At 37.1% G+C, this 23,984-nt stretch overlaps 2 protein-coding genes across 2 annotated transcripts in view; both read right to left on the bottom strand.

Annotated features, from left to right (window-relative positions):
* Nucleotides 1-44: 44 nt before the first annotated feature.
* Nucleotides 45-689, bottom strand: LOC134753721 (uncharacterized). The gene has a single exon (XM_063689660.1). The coding sequence runs from the start codon at nt 687-689 to the stop codon at nt 45-47; it is 645 nt and encodes a 214-aa protein (XP_063545730.1).
* Nucleotides 690-16,520: 15,831 nt separating this feature from the next.
* LOC134753720 (uncharacterized) overlaps nt 16,521-23,984 on the bottom strand; it is a 190,881-nt gene continuing 183,417 nt past the window's right edge. Inside the window, exons 78-85 of the mRNA XM_063689659.1 lie at nt 23,048-23,274; nt 22,653-22,788; nt 22,212-22,490; nt 21,615-21,802; nt 19,131-19,283; nt 18,779-18,874; nt 18,617-18,688; nt 16,521-17,509 (exon numbers count right to left, since the gene is read on the bottom strand). Of these exons, the coding sequence (XP_063545729.1) occupies nt 17,321-17,509; nt 18,617-18,688; nt 18,779-18,874; nt 19,131-19,283; nt 21,615-21,802; nt 22,212-22,490; nt 22,653-22,788; nt 23,048-23,274 (1,340 nt within the window). The 3' untranslated portion in view covers nt 16,521-17,320. The remainder of the gene's footprint in view (nt 17,510-18,616; nt 18,689-18,778; nt 18,875-19,130; nt 19,284-21,614; nt 21,803-22,211; nt 22,491-22,652; nt 22,789-23,047; nt 23,275-23,984) is intronic.

Below are 23,984 nucleotides of genomic sequence, written 5' to 3'. Positions count from 1 at the left end.
ATTAATAATTACAAAAAAAAAATAATAATTCACAAAATAAAAATTTACACAAGCCCAAACATTATTTGCCTCCATTTGTCATAAATGGGGCAGTCAAACCTATACGCAAACAGGCCCAGGATGCTGTTGCTGCTGCCCCGAACGCGACTGAGTAGAGAGGCCACTTTCTTGCGGATGATGGCGTGGAACCCATCCGTGTGCGCCTCCGCGAACATACCTGACGCGCTACAGAACCGGGGCAGCTGCATCAGCATCCTGAAAATGTTGTTGTATTGGATGCGCAGAACATTGGCAGCCTTACGGGTGTATGTCACCCACAGACTGCTCGCGTAAAAAGATTGGCAATATGCCTTGAAAAGTGCCACTTTAACCGGCTTAGAGCATCGAGCAAATCTGCGAGCAATCATGTTACCACTGATTGCCAGCGCTCTACGCTCCCTTTCAAGGTCACTGTCATCTTTCAGGTCTTCGGTGACTACATGACCTAAATATTTAAATTTAGTCACCACCTGAAGAGCGCTGCCGTTCAGCTTAATGGGCGGAAAATTCATCGGCTTGACTTTACCGCTCTTAAACACAAGCACTTCACTCTTGTCCGAGTTATATTTGAGCCCGTGTTCCGTCGCATAGGCTTCACAAATAGCGACGAGTTCTCTGATTGACCTCACCGACGGCCCCAACAACACCATATCATCCGCATAGCTAATATTGTTAACGCAAGTATTGTACTTTTATAAGCCAAGGTATTTTTTTGTAGTACATAGGTACTTACTTACCTTACCTGCTTTCTTACACTTACTTTTTTTGAAGGTTTATTTTCATTTCATCACTGCGAGAAAAATTAACCCTAAAACATTACGTGTAAAACATTAAAAATAATAAAATAAATAAATATTATAGGACATTCTTACACAAATTGACTAAGCCCAACAGTAATAAGCTCAAGAAGGCTTGTGTTGTGGGTACTCAGACAATAACGATATATATATAATACACAAATACTTAAATACATAGAAAACACCCATGACTCAGGAACAAATCTGTGCTTATCAGACAAATAAAAAATGCTCTTGCCTTGCCTTGCCTGATGCTGCAAGATAACAAAAAAGTGTCTGGCAAAAGAATAAATCTAATATCCCTTGTAGGTAAATATTAAGTAACTATAGGTAAATATAGCTAAATGCTAAGATAAGTAAGTACAGTGGCGATCTAAAGGTAGGTCCATGACAAAAGGAATTATTTTAATATATTAAGAACAAGAAACGTTAATTAGACTTAAAATTTTGTAGTTGGTTAAAAAATACCCAAATGAAAACAGGTGTGTGTGTCTTCGGTTGACATTTGTATTTCAGGATTGCTGTAGCGGAAGCACATTCCTTTTGAAATTGGAATTACTTACGCCACGCCATTAAAAATCGCCATCGAATTAAAAAACCGCACATCGATGTACAGGTTAGCCGTTTGGCACACGCATACTAGAGGTCAAAACAAAATTTTTGACCCGCAGTTCCTAAAAAAATTTCCTCGGGGGGAGTGGTAAAACATTATTATTTTTTGTATGGAAAAAAAATCCAAAACCTATCGTGTGTGGTATCATACGAAAGGGCTTTTTGAGGCGATTCCAAAAACATATCACATCATTACATTTCGGCCATTTTTTTTAAATTAAAACAAAAAGAATTTTCGAAACATACCAAGTTTGGCCTCCTCCAGATACGATATGGCTGATTTTTTTTAGCAATTTTGAAAATAATATCATTAACATTTTTTTTTTAATTTTTCAATTTTACAAACTGACACAGTTCTACTTCAATACCTATTTTACGAGACTTATGGAACTGTACTGCAGATACGGTACATATTAATCATAAAATGATACGTAATATCCCCTAAATCGAAGGGGAAATACCTCTTTAACCCTTTAACTGCACCTTTTCATCAGTTGGTATAGTTTGTTTAGTTTTTGACACAAAATATCAAGGTTGTATCCTTCTGATACGATATACCTTATCGATTTTTCTTTGTACAATATACCACAAATGATACATAATATCTTATTATCTAACACCAAGTAAGCAATTTTGAAAATAATTTCATTTAGATTTTTTTTTTTTTTTCAATATTGTAATATTGCAATATTGTAATATTGAAAAATTATCATATTATACAATATTTTTAAAAAAACCCCGGGGAATTTTTTTTAGGAACTGCCGGTCAAAAATTTTGCTTTGACCTCTAGTATGCGTGTGCCAAACGGCTAACCTGTACATCGATGTGCGGTTTTTTAATTCGATGGCGATTTTTAATGGCGTGGCGTAAGTAATTCCAATTTCAAAAGGAATGTGTGCGGGATATATTTCATCCAAGATTTTTGCTGCTTTATGGCTTTTTATGTTGCTATTGGACTACATTAACAAATAAATAAATAAAATAACAAAAATGCACATGTTTTGTATTCCCGTAAATGATTGACCAAAAGGTTTGTATGGGGAATCGGCCCCAGAAGCCAAATTGACTGCCGTTTTGCCAATTTATTAGCCCAGATGTAAGATACTATTTCACCAAATAAATCATCCTAAAATGCTGCAGGTTTTTGTTAATATATAATAAAATAGTATTTTATACAATCGTAATATAATAGAGAGCTTTTCAGTCGAGTACCGTGTTTAAGCAACGAAGCTTGCTGAGCTCAGCAAGCTTCGTTGCTTAAGTAAGGTACGAGATTGAAAAGTTTGATTATATCACTATTGTATACAATACTTTTTCTACGAGACAAAAAAAATATAATTTCAACTAGTAGAATCGTATAGGTAAACAAACCAAAATTAGGTACTCGTATACTCGAGCGGAGCGATACCTTCAATACTCGTACACGCCCCGGCCGCCGGGGCGCGGCGCCCCCGGCGGGTTGGTCAACGACACCTCCTCGTAACTCATGAGGCCCTGGTACCTGCACCTTGCTAAATTCAATTTTAGGATAGTTTTTTTCTCGATTTTGGCCACCGTAGCCTATGGAGACTAACAATCAACGCTAAGCGGTTCTCGTAGTCTATGGATGTTGCTATATGAAGGGTGTCACATGCGCGTTTCTGACTTATGAAACAATTGTTTCTACTATACAACATAATAGTAGTTACCACGTGACTGCTACATAATGAAAGGCATTAAAACCTGAGTGTGGGTTTATGAAACGAACGAAGTGAGTAATAATAATCACACGAGTTTCATAATAGAATCACACGATTGTTTTAATGCCTTATTATGTACAGTTACATACACTGCTTTATGTATGTGTAATGAAATAATTACATATATTATAAACTTTCTATGATATAATCACTAACCTCATATTACAGCCGACATTGGGGCATAGTTGGCTCTCTGGCGGAATTCGCGGATATGAGGTGGCGTTTCCGAAATATCTTTATCGCACATTTTACACGAAACTTTTGCTAGTAACTCTTACTTTAAAAACAACAAAACAAAGTTTATAAGTAATAAATAATTTTCTTACTTATAAACTAATTAAAAGAAACTGCACATGAAATGGCGGCAAAGAAAACTTTTTTCACGCATGTCACGCATCCGTAGTTTTTTAGGGTTCCGTACCCAAAGGGTAAAAACGGGACCCTATTACTAAGACTCCGCTGTCCGTCTGTCTGTCACCAGGCTGTAGGGCTTCCAAATACCGGACCTTTAGCAATACCGGTATTGGCAACTTTAATACCGGGATCCCGAGATCCCGGGATTTTTTTGAAAAAAATAGGAACAAACTAAATTTGAAGTAAAAATACCAAATTTTAATCAATTTTTTATGTATCTTGCATGCGTGTTACAATATATAGTATTTTTAACAATAATATCACTTAATAATAATCCTCTTTTTCTCTCTATTGACTAGTTTCTGCCTTGCAGCTCAATCGAATACAGAAACATTTTTAGTATAAAAGGTTCATTGATTTTCTAAAATAAATAAAGTAGCACTTACAGTGCATTGTATAAATGAGAACATCTTCTAAACAATAGCTAAATCATTGTACTAAAATTTACTTAAAATATAATAATTTAATTTGTTTAAGTAAAATTTTAAGCTAATTGTACAATTGAAATGCCAAATAAAATAAATTTAAAAATCAGTAAATAAATAATTAGCAATTTCCCGACTTGTAATGTAATAAAAATCAGTCTAAAACTCGAAACACGCGCACATTTAAACAAATATTCTAAATTCAAGTTCTAAGACCCATAACGGTTATGTTTTTTTAAATTCAAACATTAAATGGTCTTACAAATCTTACAATACAATTTAAAATCAAATGTTTTTGTGCGTCAATGTCATTGAATATTAATTTTGTTTATTCTTTAAATAAAATTATCTATTGTACTTAAGTATTTAAATTTAAGTAAATAAACCACGTGGTATATTTCTCGCTTCGGAAGAAACATGACATGAGTTATAAAAACTATTTCGTGACTTGATCCTTATCGAGTATATCTAATAAACAATAAACAAATAATATATGCATACATACATTGTTGTAAGATTCAGATAAACCACAGCCGGCGCGAAACTATAACTACAGAGCTTATAGCTTACGTACACATCAATTCACGTTATAAGCACCGAGAACCGACTGGCTACATTATGTTACCGCTCCACGTCGCGTGCGCAAGACAGAGAATGCTGTCGAATTGTAAAACGAGAGGAAGATGCAAGATCTATGCGCGCAAAGCTTTGTGGTGATGCCGAATTTTAACGTTTCGATGGGTAGTTTACGTTTGTTTTGCATATTTTGTTAGTTAATAAAAATACCGGGATCCCGGTATTTCAAAATTAAATACCGGTATTGAAATCTACCATAAAAAGGGCGGTATCCCGGGATCCCGAAATACCGGGATCCCGGTATTGGAAGCCCTACCAGGCTGTATCTCATGAACCGTGATAGATAGACGGTTGAAATTTTCACAGATGATGTATTTCTGTTGCTGCTATATCAAAAAATACTAAAAACCAGCCAAGTGCGAGTCGGACTCGCGTTCCAAGGGTACATTACACAATTTAAACAATGTATTTTTTATGAAATGTCTTTAAAAAACCCGTAGGGGTCGGATCAAAAACTAAGTAATTAAGCCCGAATCACGCTTGACTGCACTTTTCTAATAGGTTTTCCTGTAATCTATAGGTATAGGTAAAGATCTATTTCGTGTAATTTTTTCAAAATTTTAGAGTAGTTTCGGAGATAAAGGGGGGAATGGTCATTTTTTGCCTATTTACTTGAATAACTTTTAAATTGTTTATTCTAAAATTATAAAAAATATATATATTTGATATTCTCACAATGAGCTCTTTCATTTGATATGTAACACGATATAGTTTGAAAAACTTTAATCTACATCCGTGGTAGCGAACGCTACAGAGAGTACTATTTCTCCAAAAACGTGCGATCCGTTTACTGGCTGGAGTTAAACCAATGCATCACTGTAAGGAACTTATAGAAAATAATGGTATAATGACGCATTACTCGGTATACATGTTTCAAGTTCTGATGTTCGTGAGAAAAAACTTGTCTATGTTCAAACGTGTCTAAGTCATGGGCAAACAAATCAGATCGACGGGAAGACTGCGAGCAAAGTTACATAAACGCAATATTTCACCGACAAAAACGCAATTTTCTTGTTTTGTCCATACTTCAAGATGGGCTCTCTTTCAGTGACCTTGACGGCACGTTCACTTATCGTTTTGTTAGGAGCGTTTCGCGAGTGAAGTACTACGACTGTCGGACTTTGACTATCATTTCTGACTTTTGTATTGCTTTAATGCAATGGGTCCTATATAGACATTTGATCCTCAAAACAAATCTGATCGATTAAAAAGTTAAAAACATTGCAGTTATGGATGGTATAGAAAGGATGCCAATCTCTTATGGCAGAATTGTTGCAAAAGTGACCGCTTCCAGCTTTAAATAATAGTACCTAATCTCTTCGGTGGCGCTAGTTAGGCTCTGGTACATGAGTATAACATGAACCATATAAGGCAACAAATAACCCGACCAAATTACGTAGGTTGTTTTTGGTAGTATTTCGGTGTATGGTGGCGCCGCCTAATTACTGTTTTTTGATGGACACTTTTCATACATAGAGATTTGGCTCCTTTATATAGTCTCCATGATTGCAGTCTCGATTTCGGGACTTTATTTGTCGAGTTCCAAACTTTTTAAAAGTTGAAGTGGCCATATCAAATGCAGGCACAGGTCCTTTAAACAGCCAAACGGATGATCAGTACTTATTATTATAATGTTGGTACCGCGACTATTTAGGTGTCTTAAATAGGTTGGCGTATTTTCAGCAGAAAAATACACTTCTATTTTTAATTAAAAAAATAAAACGGCGGCAAAGCAAATTTACTACTTTTTTCTGTGAAAATATATACATAAGGACGTTGCTTCTGTAACATATTTCTATTATATTTGTATTTATTGCGCCATTTTTGAGAATAGCACTATATGTGACTCGGCTGGAAGGCTACTTGCTGGCTTCGGATTCAATTAAACGGACTCCCAGGGTCGTCCGTTTAAAACGAATCCTCAGCCAGCAAGTAGCTTCTTCCGAGCCTCGACAATAATGTACTATTAAACGTTTTGCTTAGTATCTAGGAAATATTTTATTAATTGCCAAAATGATAGTCGTTATGTGGCTTTAAAAAAAAGTGTGAAAGGGTGTTTAACAATTTGACTCGAAGCAATGGTAGCGGGCTTGATTTTAATAAGTATTCTATGAAATTTTTGGATGAACGTTAATTATTAATTATTGCTAACAGTAAGACCCCACCTTGGTTAAATTGACTAGAAGTTTGATTTGATGGGTAGTCGTGATATTGTCGTTAATTTTTGTACATATGATAAAAAAATATGTATCAACCTCGGTATTTATTTATATTGTATAAGCACTTACCTACAAATTGACTGTTAAAATTAATAATTATTGCCTAATTAAAAATAATAATAACTAAGCTTACCTAAGGAAATCTAAGTAGCGGAAGAAGGTAAAATATCATCATCATCATTATATCAGTGGAATGACACTATGACCACTTGACCAACCACCAAACTTACACAGCACAATTCTTTGAGAGCAACTTGGGAGGGATCATAATAAGTACCTATTTAAAGTGTAGCAAGAAGGGGCTCCGCTGCCACCGACTGAGATTGATACCAAGGTGCCACTTCAGGATATAGGTCATCAACAGGAAGATGCCCATTTTCTACTGACGCGAAGGTTAAGAAATTTGCTATTGTATTCGCCGTAAGTATTTGCTGCAACTATGTTATTTTTTTTTACTTATAGCGCAACTACTTAAAATCGTTGATCTTACAAAAATGACGTCACGCTACATAGAGTGATTGCAATTAGTATTTTCGTAATAATTAACAATTTGTCAACCTCCTGCATAATAATATCAGATTCTTGACAATCAGTACAGAAATGTCTGACTTTTATTTTATTGTCACTCAACTACCTAGTAGATTATTAAATAGATATTTTTTATTTTGTGTATTTTAAGTGTGTGTAAGTGTATTTTAAGTAACAAGTACCTATATTTATTTTTCTACGCGACAACAGATTACTTATCCTTTCAAGTGGCATACGTCATTATTCAGTTGAAGGAATTTCGATTTTATTTTAATTAAAAGTGACGTTAATTGTCCGCGAGGCGGTTCCTGCCACTTCAAGGGTTATCTAAATCTTGTAGTGTTCTTATAAAAACTCTCTGTATGTTAAATTACGTCATTTTTGCGTCAACGGCATGAAATGTATGGGCCCTGCTTCTAACCATACATCGGGGTTTTCGGTGAAGGAATGATTTGAGTAAGAGTAGTGATAATCAGATAGGTTAGTCTGAGAAAACAACATATTATGCCTAATGAATAACTATACGTCTCTATGATTTTTATACACACTATGATACAATTTTATTTTCACCACACAAGCTCGTAGGCTTTTTTTATCTTTTAAAAACGGAGGAGAAAGTTGGATTTTATCCACAAGAGTGGCAAAGTAATTTAATCGAAATTTTGAGTTGATTTCTGATGTCGGCGGGAATTGACTTTTAAATTATGATTTTGAATGATAGGTATTAAATAACCTTAATTTGGATTTGATTTGTAATGGCTTACGGTTAGTATTTTCCTAGCATTAGTGTGGTGAAAAAAAAAGTGTTTCACTTGGTAGCAGTTTGTTTAAATATAAAAAAATTGTGTTTTCTGTTATAATATCGTACAAAAAAAAGTGATTCCAGTGATGAAGATGATCTAACGCCTGTGGATGTTGCACTGTCCTCGCGCTATAGTGAGGGGAAAAGTTTTGTGTTACACACGGGTGCAAATGTATTTTACTTCTTGTGTATTGAAACACTCGCTACGTAACTAAAATAAAAGTAACTAAAATACAAATTAACTTAGCAATGAAGACAAAAAGCAAGAAAAAAAAGAGAGTAATAAAGTAACTAGTATAGGCATTCAAGAAGGCGACAACACGCTCACTCCAAAGACTCAAAATATCTCTGCACTAGATTACGTCTCACGCTAGGAATTCTACAGTTGAATATATCTACATCAAATTCTTTAGACAACTCATTTAGGTTACGACTGGCGCGCGTTAAAAAACTATTCTGTCTGTATTTGGAAGATGCATTTTTGATTGCTATTGGGGGATGATACCTTTTAGAACGAGAGGGGGTTTTGAAACACAGTTTACTTAGCAACTCAGGGCAGTCGATGACACCATTAGTAATACTAAGGAGATAGGTAATATCGGCTATTTCACGGCGTTTTTGCAAAGGGACAATGTGATGGTGCTTACATATTTTAAGGTAGTTGGAAGAACTGTAGGGATATTTTAATTTAAAGCAAAGGTGTTTCATGAATTTTTGCTGAATGCGTTCGATTCTGTCAATATATATTGTAGCAAGGGTTCCAGACCTGAGAGGCATATTCTAACTTACTTCTAACATATGAGCAATAAAGCACTTTGAGCGTCTTGACCTGAGTGAAATGAACAGAATTGCGCATTATGAAACCTAGTGCTTTATAAACGCCACTAATAATGTTATTAATGTGTTCATCAAAAATCAGTTTAGAGTCGTGTATGACACCTAAATCTCTCATACATGATAATTTCTGAAGAGTTTGACCCTTTAAGGCATAGGTAGTGTCGATTAAGTTGCGTTGGCGCGAGAAGGTCATCGTAAAACATTTAGAGGCATTCAAATCTAATCTGTGTAATTGACAGTAATCATCAAGGCGTGCGAAGTCAGACTGAAGTAGTATTGAGTCAGCAATAGAATTTATTTTTAAGAAAACTTTCATGTCATTGGCGAAACAAAGAAGCTATATTAAAGAGCAATGGCCCTAGTAGTGACCCTTGCGGTACCCCACTAGGAACAGTAACCCAGCCAGACATATAATTATTCACAACGACAGCCTGGGTCCTATTCTCAATATAGGATATGAACCATCGCAGTAAATCGCCATTTATCCCGATGTTATTCAGCTTTGATATTAATAAACTGTGGTCAATACGATCGAAACATTTGCTGTAATCAGCATATATTACATCAACTCGGGACCCAGTGTCCATAGCATCAGTAATATAATCATTCAACAAAATAAGATTAGATACTGTAGATCTACGTCGCAAAAACCCGTGTTGATTAGGACTAAAATAATTAATTAAAGAATTATAAACTTGATCAAAAACAATTTTTTCAAGCACTTTTGATAAAATACATAATTTGGATATGGGCCTGTAAATCGCAATATCAGTTTTGGGCCCTTGTTTATGTACTGGGGTGATAAAAGCAGACTTCCATATAGAAGGTATAGAGCCCTCTGAGAAGGAACGCTGAAAAAGCAAGACTATCGGCCTTGTTAGGTTCTCCGCACATTTAATTAAGAATTGTGCTGGGAGCTCATCGGGGCCTTCGGACTTGGAGGGGTCTAACTTAAGCAATAAGGTGGTAACAAGATCTGGGTCGACCTCAATTGAATTTATGTTGACGAATGACTCAGTGTTAGAGACAAATGAGTTATGACTGGTCAAATTAATAGATGGTGAAAAATTGGTAAAAAAATAATCAGAAAAGGCTTCACAAATATCTTGTCCTGTATTAACCGACTGATTTCCATATTTCATACTGCTGGGTACACCGTGGGAGGTCGATCGTGATTTGACTAATGACCAAAATTGTTTACGATTACTAGTAATATTTTTTTCAGCACGACGCACAAACGTAGTATTTAGTAAAACATTCGTGTTCCAATTTACGAACTCTGTCACTCAAAACATTATATGAATTAAGTCAGAAATATTTTTGTTCTGTATTTTTTTAAATATTTATATTTTTCTTTTATGGCTTTTTTCAAAGGAACAGAAAACCACGAGGGATAATTATCTTTTTTAATATTTTTGCTAGGAACAAATCTGTCTCTAAGAAAAGTCATGTAAAAGAAATCCAGCGATTGGGCCAGTGAGCGACCAGAAAATTCCTCTTCCCAGCTTATAGACGCTAATTCGCTATTGATAGATGTATAATCACCTTTATTCCAAAAATATTTTACCAAGGGGGCTGATTGCAGAGGGTTAATCATAGTATACTCCATTTTAACAATAAGAGGCTCATGATATGGGTCAATAGGTACTAGAGGACTCGTGCAGTGATTAATAGATACAAGGTCATTAGATATAACCAAATCCAATATCTTGCCAAAGCGATTTACAATGCCATTGTACTGGTAAAAATTAACTGCGTTAAGCTCGTCAACAAAACTGCACTCGTCGCTACTTACGTAATTTGACGGAACCATGACGGAGTCCTGCGCTGTCCATACGATATTGCTCATGTTAAAATCTCCAATTACCAAGAATTTGTCATCAGGGTTATCTAATTAATACTATATTACTTAAATTACTCAGAAAATTATTTAATTGTTGCGAGAAAGTAAAACCATTGTTTTGTTTGCACAGATACAACACGCACAAATGAACTTTTATAGGTCTACTATGGTTATCCTTGAGTGTGAGCGTAACCCATAAATCCTCTGCAGATGACTGAAAAGAAGGTTGCGGTGTTACCGTCAGTTCACGCCGGGTAGCTATGATTACGCCCCCACCGCGACTTTGTCCCGTTAAACTGGCGTCCCGATCCCGTCGCCACACAATGTACCTATCATCAAATAATTCGGAATCCAAAACTCCATCCACTAGCCACGTCTCGGTAAGAGTTACTATGTCAAAAGCGGCCAGACTTAAATTGCGAGTAAATGTAAATGTTTTCGATCTAAGCCCCCGAACGTATAGCCCCGAATTTTATAGTAGCAAATTTTGTTAAAAAGTCAGTAGAAGGCAAAGTTTTAGAAGATAAAATATCAGATCACAATTTCATAGAATTAAAATATAAATTTTCAGATACAGTAAAGTGCAATAAAAGCTTAAACAATAAAATTAAAACTAGTTTTTAATGATGATAACAGTAATTACTTTCACTTCCTGTTTAATAGCGATGTCACACTAAGAAACACAATATTGAGTTTAGAAAATGCAAACGATAGAATGAATGCACTAGTTTCAGCCATTCATTATTATTATAATATAGCTTTTCCCGAAAAACGTATCACTGTAAAGCCCACAAATGATACCTGGATCACAAAGGGTATTACAACCCCAAGAGAGAATCTAAATAAAATGGAGATACTACAAGCACACTTTCCTGATGATCATAGGAAAAACCGGGTTAAAGTATATAAAAAGGTGCTGAAAAAGTTATGATTTGCTCTAAGCGGTTGGGAATCTCTGGACGAATACAGAACTCTAATAATATAGTCAAAGAAACATGGAAGGTTGTGAACGAACAGACAAACCGGTGTACTACAGGAAACTCGAATGAAATTGAAGAGGTATTAGGCGTTCCACGATACTCACGAGTCTCCCGTTGACCACGAATGCTGTAAAGGGTTTGAAGGTCGAGATGTATTTTAAATTCATTATACGCGATATAATCCGTTTAAGTACATATTTTTATTTCATGAGTAACTTCCGCGGTTATCGAAGACAATATTACACATTGCGTTGGCCTCTTCTTCTTTCATCATTGTAGCTAACCTCTTTACTTATCTATATTACATATCTTTCTAGGCCTTAGCAGAGCATCGACTTCGGGTAGTTCGGGTAAAGGCTTCGTCCGTAGACCTACTATCAGCCATTTGTCAACTTCCCAACACATATTTTTTTAATAAAAAATATCACACAATATTGCTAAGATATCTTTGGTCTAAACGACCCCACTTATATAGTTAGGAGTAGAAACTGTATGTCTGAACCAACGAGGAAAATATGCCTATTTAGTGGTCATGTAAAGTAAGGTTACAAATACAAAGTCAGGTTAAAATTCATAGTTTTTATTTTTTACTTCGTTACAATTATAATTTAGACAAGTAAAAAAATGATAGCATTAAAAATTTCAAATATAAGTTATATTGCACGGTCTGATTATTGATACATACCTATTTTTAAGAGTTGGATGCAACTCATGTACATTTGGTTATATGGTGCTAATACTTAAATGTATTAATATGTACAACACCGTGGAATACTATTGGGTATTTATTTGTCTCTTTAATGTCGCTTTTGTCGACTGTAAATAATCACAATGGGTTCAATTTTATATTCACTCCTAACAGTAGTAGTACCTACTAGTAAATATATGTTTACAAATGCCGTCAGTCTGGTTTTAATTTAATAGATTAAAGTAGATCTTTTCTCTCTAATATACAGTAACTAGGTAATAGAAGTAAGATATCGCCATCTCTTCTCTATCTATGTCGTGTGCAAAAGGCCTCAAATAAGATAAAGCCAAGGTGCAGAGCTGGCACTTTAGACTGTCATTAAATAGTTTTAAAGGCCGTAGCTGGATAAGGGAACAACATCTGCCCTTGAGCTAATATGGCTTTTTTTAAATGTATATACCTATAGTTTACTCACAACTAGTAGGTAGTACACGTAACACACAAAATATTAATAGAAATAACCAAGTGGTACCGTAGTAAAACGGTAATAACTTATTACCGTAAATAAGTAATAAGTAAAAAGTTATTTTTTTTACCTAGTCATAGATATTTTTGAGGGGTTTTTGGGTATATATAGTGCTGTAGATATAAATATATATTCAAATAAGAGCGACCACTAAATCAAATAAATATATTATCAAACCTTTATTTATTGAACTATGACACAAATGACGAGGTGGAGCGACGACCTGGTGAAGGTCGCGGGAATTCGGTGGATGCGAGCGGCACACGATCGGTCGGAGAGGCGAGCCTTGGGGGAGGCCTATGCCCAGCAGTGGACGTCTATCGGCTGACATGATGATGATGACACAAATAGTTATATTTTTGAAAATTGAAAAATACTTAGGTAAGTCAGAACTTCAGAAGTATGCCCGTAGTAGGTAAATACTAACTATCCATTCAATCTCCTTTAAAGTAATTGGGGTAAGTAAGTGCAAAAATGTATGGAGAGGTACGCACTTTTCTCTCAGGCGATGTCGCTTGACACGATTGTTCCTAAGGTCAAAAAAGCTGATTTGGCCCAGTAGCCACGAGATCGTACCGTGCAAACCCCCCAGAAAATTGGGGGGGGAAATCTCAACCCCAAATCTGTACTGAATTACTGTCTGCTCTTAGCAGGTAGGGCCAGTTATATATCATTCTCGTATAATTTAGGCACGAGGAGTTTTGCACGGTACGATATCGTGGCTAGCGGGCTAAATCAGCTTTTTTGACCTAAGGAACAATCGTGCCAAGCGGCATCGCCTAAGAAAAAAATGCATATTTTTTGCACTTACTTACCCCATTAACACATTCACTGCCCCCAACGCACGCACGCACGCACGCATGTGCGTTCACCGTCATACAAGTTTGTTCCTAGGCCACGCCCCCTGGCAGTGAATGCGTTAATAAAGCAGAGTCTGCATGCCTACAGCAGTCGAACTATATACCCGAAAACCGCACAAAAATATCTATTACTTTAGGAGAAAAAAATACATTTTTTTTTACTTATTACCGTTTTAGTGCGGAACCACTTGGTTTTTCTTTTGAATTAATTGAGTAAATAGCTAGAGGGCAGATGTTGTTCCCTTATAACGGGCTTAGTTAACAAAGTTTAGGACGTGTTGTGATTGTTAGTAATCTTAGGTAATTTAGCATCTAGGGTAAACTACCCAATGTTTGGCCCTTTACAGTACACTCATTTGGCACCTACCGATAGTAAGATATGTCCTAATCAATATTGTAAATGAATAAATTCCTTTGTCACAATTAATCCTAGAGCAATGATTAAATCTACTCATAATTTAATACCATGTTACCAACTAGCTCGCTAGCGTTCCACCTTGACTTCGTAAATGCGTACAAAATTTACATAATTGTCTATCGGTACTCTAGCTGTACAACCTTATGTTTATAAGCCTAATCAAATTTAGATGAAAAATTTGATTAGGTATAAGTAGATTAAAATAACAAAAACTTTCTGAACATGAGTAAATACACCTGTTAATAAATATACGTGGAATTAACATTATTACAGTATTGTTAGTAGCATAGAACATATTTAAAAACAAACGCAAGATACAAGCCCCGCAATATTACAAGATGTACAGTCAAATAATTTAATTTCCTACCCGTTTTGTACTTTGTCACAGTGACAATAGTATGAGGTCTCTAGCGACTTTCATAGCTATTTATTGTCACTGTGAGAAGGTACAGTAGCGGCAAATAATCTATCATATTTTTTCAGATACAACTGCATAATTATTTTGGTAATTTCTCAAAAACGGCTTTAGCGATTTCGATGAAATTTACAATATAGGGGCGTGTAAAAACGACTATTGGATCAAACTAGGGTACATTTTTAAAATAATAAGTTTGCCAGAATTTTTGCGTCAGCCCGGTGGGTATTAAATTGTAAAGTAATGGTTCAATTTAATTTTTAAATCAGAGGCTAACGAGGGCGAAAAATCGATCCATCTAGGTTTTATTTTTAGTAAGATTCGCTTTTGAGTGTTTTCAAATAAAAAAATCAATATTCATAACATACATTAATTTGTGTGTGTGAAGTCCCCAATCCGCATTGTGCTATAACGTAGCTGCCTATTTTGCCACTTTTGTATTTAGGGGAAACAACCGCACTTTTTCCTATTTTTAACTTTTTGGTGAGGACATATTTAATTCTCTACAATCATGGACACCTTACAACACCTAATTAATAAACATAAAACCTCTTTAACCGTAATGACAGCATATTGATTAAGTATGAAGAAAATAAACTGTCGAACTTGAGTGAGATAAGAGTTTTCAAAAGTATCCACACTCTGATGACAGTGATGAAGTGATGACACTCAATTTGACACAGAATATCGGTAGTTTAGTACTTATTCTAATTGTAGGGCGACCATGCGTGTCGTAAATAAATTAATAACCGTATTTCAACGCGACTAAAAAAATTACGTTAATGACATTAATACTGATAGGAAACAGTTGCTTGTAATTAACGGAATGCGCAGTGTTGATCCTGCTCACGTCTTCTGAATCATCCTGTATATTATATGGTTGTGATGATCATTGTTTACATGATATAGTCTAATTTCACGAATTTTCGAATGAATGCCTGCAAAAAATAGGAATATGATAGATTTCTTGCCGCTACTGTACGAAATGGGCCGGAAATTAAATTCTTTGAGTGTACCATCAGTCATAAACATATGCCAAAGGTACCCCAATGATCTACGCGCCCTTACGCACTGGGTTATTCCCACTAGTTACCACTAAGTTGTTACCAGTGGGAACGACTGGGATTTTTTTCCCACCTTTTACCAGTGGTAACTACTGGGAAAAATAAATCCCAGTAGTTACCACCAACTCAGTTTGGTTTGATTTGACGGTAACTACTGGGTATAACCCGACATTTGGACGTGGAAACGCTTAGTATCTGAAATTTCATCCTTTTTTACACCTTTTAACACTCGTTTTGCGCACTTGACAATAAAATCGTACTAACATTTTTTCCATTGTCTGAATCTATATTTTTGACCTTGACTATAATATACAGGGTGGCTAAAAAATAAGTGCATTCCCGTTGCCAGAGAGAGAGTTTGGTGTATAGCGTGTATAGCGTTGCTGTCTTATTTTAGTGTTTCAATAGGAGACTGAAGACCCTGATACCCTGTTATTGCAATAATATATGGAGAAATGCTAGAGAAGTCCTAACATACATATAATGAAGTTCATTAATGTCATTGTTTAGAATAGTCTGGAAAACGATCCAATATTCGATTCAAATAAGCAAATATATAAATAAATAATAAAATATTTTAATTTTATAATACTGTATTAATACACTTCTTAAAGCGGTTTGACAGAAACTCAAGTCTAGATGTCAATAAAAGTCATAAGGAGTCAATCTCAAAATGTTGTGTAGGACAGTCCGAGGACCACAGATTCACAATGTGTTACAAAATGGTTTCCAAGAGCCTCAGAACTGATTCACTGATTCGCAACAGTCATATATGTATCGTACATGTCAGTAAACAATAAATAAGCAAAGTAATACTCGTCGAGAAAAGTTTGGGAACCACTGGACAAGGGTCATGACTCATGACAGCATTATTTTTCATTCAAGGTGAAAAATCATTTCCGTACACTACAACTATTGCATATTATCTGTATCTACTCTTAAATTTTAACGTTTGGTGAACTGTTTTTGCTTTACTTAAAAGAAAGGCAATTGATATGAATCACATTTAAATCAACTATAATTAATATTCATTCTATGTATTTATTTCAATTTAAAGTTGAGTTGATTATAAAAGTTAGGATAAATAAATAAAAACTATGCAAGTCCATAAAATGTCATACATATACATTAGGCTGGAACATTACCTTTATCTTATTCATATAGCAAGGCTGCCAAACCAATGCGAGGTTAACCGGAGCATCATTTTACCTGGGCTATCCATTTACATGTTACAAATATACGAATTTCAAAGTGGTTCATTAACTACCCCATTTAAATTCACCATTACACTGCAAGTAATTGCTGTGCAGTTACCTCAAACACCTTATGTATTTTTTTAGTAGAATACCTATCAAGTATAATGGCGGTGTACGTAAGTGAGTGAATTAAATCTACGTATTATGTAGAAATGTGTATGGTAGGTAGGTAGGTGGGGGTAGGGTCCGGCGGGCGGCGGGCCGCGGCCGGCTAGGCTAGGCTAGTAGTAGAGCAGGTGCAGGTGGTCGTCGGAGACGGCGTGCAGCGCGGCGGCGAGCGCGGCTCGGAGCGCGGGCGCGTGGCGCGCGGCCGCCCGCAGCGCCAGCACGCGCGCCGCGCTCGCCGCCGGCGTTACGCCCTCGTCCGCGCCCGTGTACCGTGCCACGCGCGCCATGGCTGCGCTGCTTATCTGTCTCTGTGTACAATTATATTGTTATTTACTATCCTGCCTACTTACTGATCCATTTAGCAAAGCTGACGTTAACGAAATTACTCAACTCATGATATCTATAATTGCAAGAACGCTCTGTTAGCAACATTCATACGCAGTAACAGTTTTACAGATTTTGACATATACTCATAGATACTATCTGTCACTTATAAGGTCAGGGGCCCGTTTCTCAAAAGCAAAAGTAATACAAGCGGATGTCACTTTTTGACAGCTTTTGTTAGAAAGGGACTTCCACTCGTATTACAAGCTACAAGCTTTTGAGAGACGGGCCCCAGTTTACAGTTGTAGGAACAACTTATATTCCAATATAATTAATTAATAAAATTACTGAAATTCAAGTTAAAATAAGGGTAACTTGCTTATTGCAATAAACGATATGATATGATATTTCTTTTTTAAGATAAGTTTAAGTCAATTAGCACGCGCATTATTTCGTGATATTGTGTAGTGTGTATGAGATGTATGGAAGTGAAACGACCGTATTTTGCTGTTACTGATTTAATACTGAATATGAGTAGTTTATGCATTAGTCTATGCATATATAGATACATACGATGTACATGTATACACTTCAGTGTATCAGTAGCGTTAAAACAATCACAACAAAAGCCACGGAGCGACGAAATAATGTTCTAGCTAAAACATGATCGACTGCCTTTACATATACTAATAATACTGAAATCATAATATTCTATTTTCGTTCCAAAGTTTTGTGTAGTTACTTAATTAGACCAGTTTGATGTAATATTATACCGATTTATCCTGTATTATATAACGTAAGAACTGCTTTATACTACCAGTTTCTATTTAGCCTGGTAGTTAACAGGTATGGAATGTCAGCCAACAATAACAGTTCCACTTATTATAATCATATAAGTATTAAGCAATCAATTCAAAGTAAATACCTATTCTAATATTATATAGGTATGTCATTTCAGTTAAACGCCTACATCAGTAATCACGTATCGTATACTTGAAGGTCTCACAATAAAAAAATAATTACTTACTTACCTTCAATGCAACATGAATACGGTCTCGTGTGAAAAAAGGTTGGTCAACAATTACCTGATATTCATCGTCTTCGTCCACAGCTTTAGATTCTGCTACTTTCTCCTTTTGTCGTCTCGTTACCACCAACTGTAAAAAGTAAAAGATGTTAGTGTTCATAATTTCAAATGTATTAATAAGTAGGTAGGGACAATAAATAGTAGGTTTGTTCTTCCTTACCTCGACGATAGGTCCTTGGTGCGGCCTTAGCGTGCAGAATCGAAGATCGACCATTTCAACGATTCGCTCTGTTTCTGGGTCAGTAATCATGAGGTACTGAAACGATGAAAAACATGACATTCATTTATTACATTTTTACACCTAGCCCGCTTATCAACTTCCGCTGCTGACTGTATAAATGCGTTGATCGTATGTACGTACGTAGTTCGTACGTTGAATTAGATTGTGCTCTTGGTCTTGTGCACAAAAAGGTTAGGACCGTCATAAATTTGCTTTGACTTTATTTCAACGTTATTGTATAAGCTATCCCCGTAAAATGAGCATGAGTCGGTTGGTTAGAGCAGGTAGGTACCTGGTGCGTGAGCAGCAGACGCAACGGCGCATCGTCTAGCAGCACGTCGAACCCGGCCAGCGCGTGCACCTCGGCCAGCCGGAACGACCAGCGCACGCAGTCGCGCCGCCAGCCGCAACCGCCGCGTTCCAACCCCGCGCACACGGAGCGCCGCTATAAACAAACACATATACCTATGTAATAAATAAATTCCTGTGCCTAGCTACGTGCGTGCGTTCAATAAAGGTCACCCATAAACTTAAACGTTATTATTTTTATGATCAACAAGGGTCTTAACTGTCTTAAGCCATCTATAACTGAGCGACCAAGGTGTTTCCAAATATCTGAACACTATTTATGGGCAGGTCCTAAAAGTTCATGTTTCGTTATTTTTCTCCACTATAACGCATCGTTTACTGACTCGTATTTGGCAACTGTGCAGAAAGTTTGCCAATTGTGTTCATGGTAAATGGCACCAGTTTCGGCCCTTAGCCTAATGCCTCGAGCCATCTTGTTTGACATCACAAGTCCTTGCTAGTACACCGTAACTGTCCAGAATCACCGCATCCTCCTGGTGTTTCCGCAGGCATCCCGATATATGACCTTCAGGTGTGGCAGATTTAGAGTCCGTATTACTATTATTCCGCATTGTGATATTATATCACAATGCGACAATGTGCCATTTCGTGGCACTTTTTCTTTTTATTTATGTTTCTCTGTTTTGTATAATTTTCTATTTGTGTGTGCTAACGAATAAATTATTTATATTCTATTCTATTCTATATAGGAAGCTGTCTTATAGGCTCACAGCCATTCATCGTCAACCACCTCACAATTGTCTATTTTAAAATAGCACAATGATTAGAACTGTCAGTCGTTCCTATTAAACGGTATAAAACGTGTCATATACACATATCAATTCAATTCAATTCAATTCAATATATTCTTTATTCAAATAGGCCTAGCAACAAGCACTTTTAAATTGTCAAGTTTTAAATATTACCTTAATCTAAATATCAGAGCAATTTATTGATGCAGTTATTATTATTCTTGAAAACATTGAATTATTATAGATATGTCAAACTTAATAATAAGAATTCACAAAAGGATCGTCAAACACCAAAATTGTATAAAAAAATACTAGTTTAGAAACTTTCTAGAATAAAAATCTAAATGTCAAAAAATACGGATTACCTAATATAGATATTCATTGACTTATCAATTTCATCATTATTAACACAATAATAAATAATTAATTATTTTAATCACAATCCCACGGTGTTTCATCATTCATGTAGTCTTGTGTGCTATAATAGGCTTTAGAGATAAGTTTACGTTACGTTTAACATATTTTTTAAATTTATTAACAGATAATTCAGTGATGATATTTGGAAGTTTATTATAAAACCTTACACAATTACCCATGAATGATTTTTTAATTTTATGGAGCCGAGTGAAGGGTACTGCAAGCTTATGCTTATTTCTAGTATTAATGTTATGTATGTCGCAGTTTTTCTTAAAACTGGCAATGTTTTTATGTACATACAGAATATTCTCATAAATATATTGACAGTGCACTGTCATTATGTCAATTTCCTTAAATTTCACACAACATTATGACGTCGAGACAATGGGAAAGTTATTTCAAGGAAAATGGTATCGTTATTTAAATTTTACCATTATTTTTGCTTAGTAATGATAACTTGTTATTTCCCAAACATAACTATAAGAGATATAAGTTGTAAATTTCAACATGAGTCAATATCTCAATTCATAAACAATGAATAATCCATACTAATATAATATTATAAATGCAAAAGTGTGTCTGTCTGTCTGTCTGTTACCTCTTCACGCTTAAACCGCTGAACTGATTTAGTTAAAATTTGGTATAGAGATAGTTTGAGTCCCGGGGAAGGACATAGGGTAGTTTTATCCCAGAAATCATCCTTAAAGGGGGTGAAAAGGGGGGTGGAAGTTTGTATGGGCAATCGATAAAAAGCAGATTGGGTAAAAAATAAGCTACGCAAATTACTAACTTCATGCAGACGAAGGCGCGGGCAAAAGCTAGTTTGAAATAAACCCTTGGTTGCACCATTCGCTGGACACCGCTGACCTCCGTGGCAGTAGGTACTCGCGCAGGCAGCGCAGTTTCGTCCACATACATCCACTGCCGACGTTGACGGTGCCCCGGCGGTGTTTACACAAACACAATTTATCACTAGCACACACTTCTAAACTGCACGAAACTTGTTTAATTGCCCGAAATGCCTTTAATGTATAATAAAATACGGCACCGCTGTCACCATGAAGTGAATGAAAGGCGTATTCAATAGCAACTGATTTTATTCAATCTGCCCGCTAGTACGTACTTGTATCTGTATGAATACCCACACAACATAGGGGGTCACGCACATTTGGTCAGGAATTTACTATTATAACACGAGATTTTAGCTGCCTGATTGTTGGGTTAGTTACTGTTTCATACTTGTTGTTAGGTGACAATACCTGCGGCACGGGGTCCCAGCCGGTCTGGCGCAGCAGGCCGTGTCCGGCGAAGGCGACCAGGTCGGCGGTGGCGGACAGCGGCTTGGTGAGCGCGCCCAGCAGCCCGCGCCGCAGCGCCGCCGCGCCGCCCTCCACCTCGCCCACCGCCACGCTCACCAGCGGGTGGTGCGCCAGCCCGCCCACTGCGCCTGTACAAGATCGTTTCATTTAGCTTATAATACGTACACGAGGGCCGGTTGTTTAAAACTGTTGGTAAAGGTAACTTGCGTCTGTTAATATTTTCTCATGGTTTAAAAACATATAGCTTAATTTTAAGCATGAATCACATCGCATTTACAACCCCTCTGGTGTTGCGGATGTTTATAGGCGTCGGTAATCGCTTACCATCAGGCAATTCGTCTGCTGGTTGGCCTCCTAGCCCTATATCATTAAATAAAATTAGTGCGAGCGACGTGTGTAAGTGTAAGTACTAATTACACAACTCCCAGTGCATTTCGCGTGCACACATCAGCTTAAGCAATCGTGAAGGTAGTATCATAACAAAATCATACCGCACCTAGTGCCGTCAGTATGTCAAACTATTGAACTGTATATTACCAAGTATGTTGATAGCGAAGTTGGTGATGCCGGCGGCGAGCCCCTGAACAAAGGTGTCGGGGTGGCGTCGGCGCGCGGCAGCGGCGCGACGCGCATGCTCGTCGTCACCGGCCAGCAGGTCGAGGTTGCGCGCCAGCGAGCCGGCACAGGCGCTGAGCGAGCGCAGCAGCGCGGCCGCCGCTGCCGCCGCTACGCCGCGCACGCCGCCGCGCGCACCCCCCACGCGCGCTGCCAACGCGCCCGGCGCACCCAGCAGCTCAAGGCCGCCTACGACCCAACCTATCGACACAATATCATGTCATATCACATCTGGGGGTACGGCAGTGCCCCCGCCAAGCCGAGCTTACTTATTTCTCTAATGAGACAAAATTAGGTCAATTCGATTTTAGTGCAAAAGCTGACGAGTCTAGAAGATTTAAAACTATGAGTATAAATGTATACCTGCGCCCAATATGGCGGCGGAGAGATAGTGCACGGTGAGAGCGTGCGTCAGACGCTCGGCGCACGTCACCATGTCCGTTTGTTGGAACGCGCTCAGGCATAACGGACTCTGGTCTAGCGCGATGTACATACGCACCTGCACATAAATATTTTTTATTAATCCTAGAAACAATACAGACAGGTGTAAAAAAATTGGCAACTCTTATCGAATTGTATTAAATCGTCTACAATCGAACGAGGCCCTTGTGAAATCATGTGACATTTTGTTTCCTAGGGCCGCTTAGCCTAGAACCTGGATGATAGCGATAAAGATCACGTCCTCCTTAAAGCACGATACCAGATACACACACATTAGGTGGTGACAATACACACGAAGTACCCAGTAAACATCTTACGGCAGTATGTAGCGTGAGCGTGAGATCCACCGGGTGCAGGTGCAGCGAGCGTAACCGCAGCGGGCATTGCAGCGCGCGCGTCTCGGCCGCGACGATGGCACCGGGCGCGGGCGCGGGCGCAGGCACCGCCGCCCGCGCGGCGCGCGCCAGCTGCGCCAGCGCGCCCACGTATCCGTCCTCCACGTATAGCGCCAGCGGACCTAACCGCAGCTCTACCTCCGTCACTTCTGAATAACGTTCAATCGTTTATTAATTTATAGGTTAAGGCAGTTCCATCGGTTTGCCGCTGTCACTATCACATTTAGCAAGAAAGAACGGGCCAAGTGTCAATTTTGATCGAATTTTGTCGATTTTTATTTATTTTAAAAACGTTACCTTACAAATATTGAAATTCGAAAGCTATGAAATTACTATTTAAGTTAAGATTGTTCTTTCTTCTTTTTTTGTTTATAGTATTAAATAATAAATAACCGAGTAAAGTTAGATTAAAAGTCCGAGTTAGAGGTTACTTTGGGAATTAATTGTATCGAGCGAAGTGTCATAATTCATGTATCGGAAGCTAGAACTACATATATTTTTTCCACGTCTACGAATATCTGCGCCTCTTAGAAAAACATGATCATATAAGGAGATTTTTCGCCTTCTGGCTCAGGGAACCGCCGTACTCTATTTTCACATTTAGGTCTTGAAATTTAGAAAGAGACAAATAATGAATTATTATAATCATACAAGTATAGATAATAAATATGGAACTCTTAGTTTAAAATGATTCAGAAATGAGTTTCGATTATATCTACAGGTCTGTTGTCTTTTCACGATTTTATATTTTCCGTCACTCGTTCTTGTGTTCCTAGCAATGATATTATATAACTATAGATAGGAAATACTCAAACATTGGAAGCACAAAAGATACTTCCATATTTAGTTCATTACATTG

The sequence above is a fragment of the Cydia strobilella genome, chromosome Z (genome assembly GCF_947568885.1).
Source record: "Cydia strobilella chromosome Z, ilCydStro3.1, whole genome shotgun sequence".
NCBI lineage: Eukaryota > Metazoa > Arthropoda > Insecta > Lepidoptera > Tortricidae > Cydia > Cydia strobilella.
Note: the sequence above shows the minus strand (reverse complement) of the source record. Positions and strands in the feature narration are given on the sequence as shown.

Bases quoted from the DNA above. Each gene is read 5' to 3' on its own strand.
- LOC134753721 (XM_063689660.1), bottom strand. From the start codon at position 689: ATGGTGTTGTTGGGGCCGTCGGTGAGGTCAATCAGAGAACTCGTCGCT.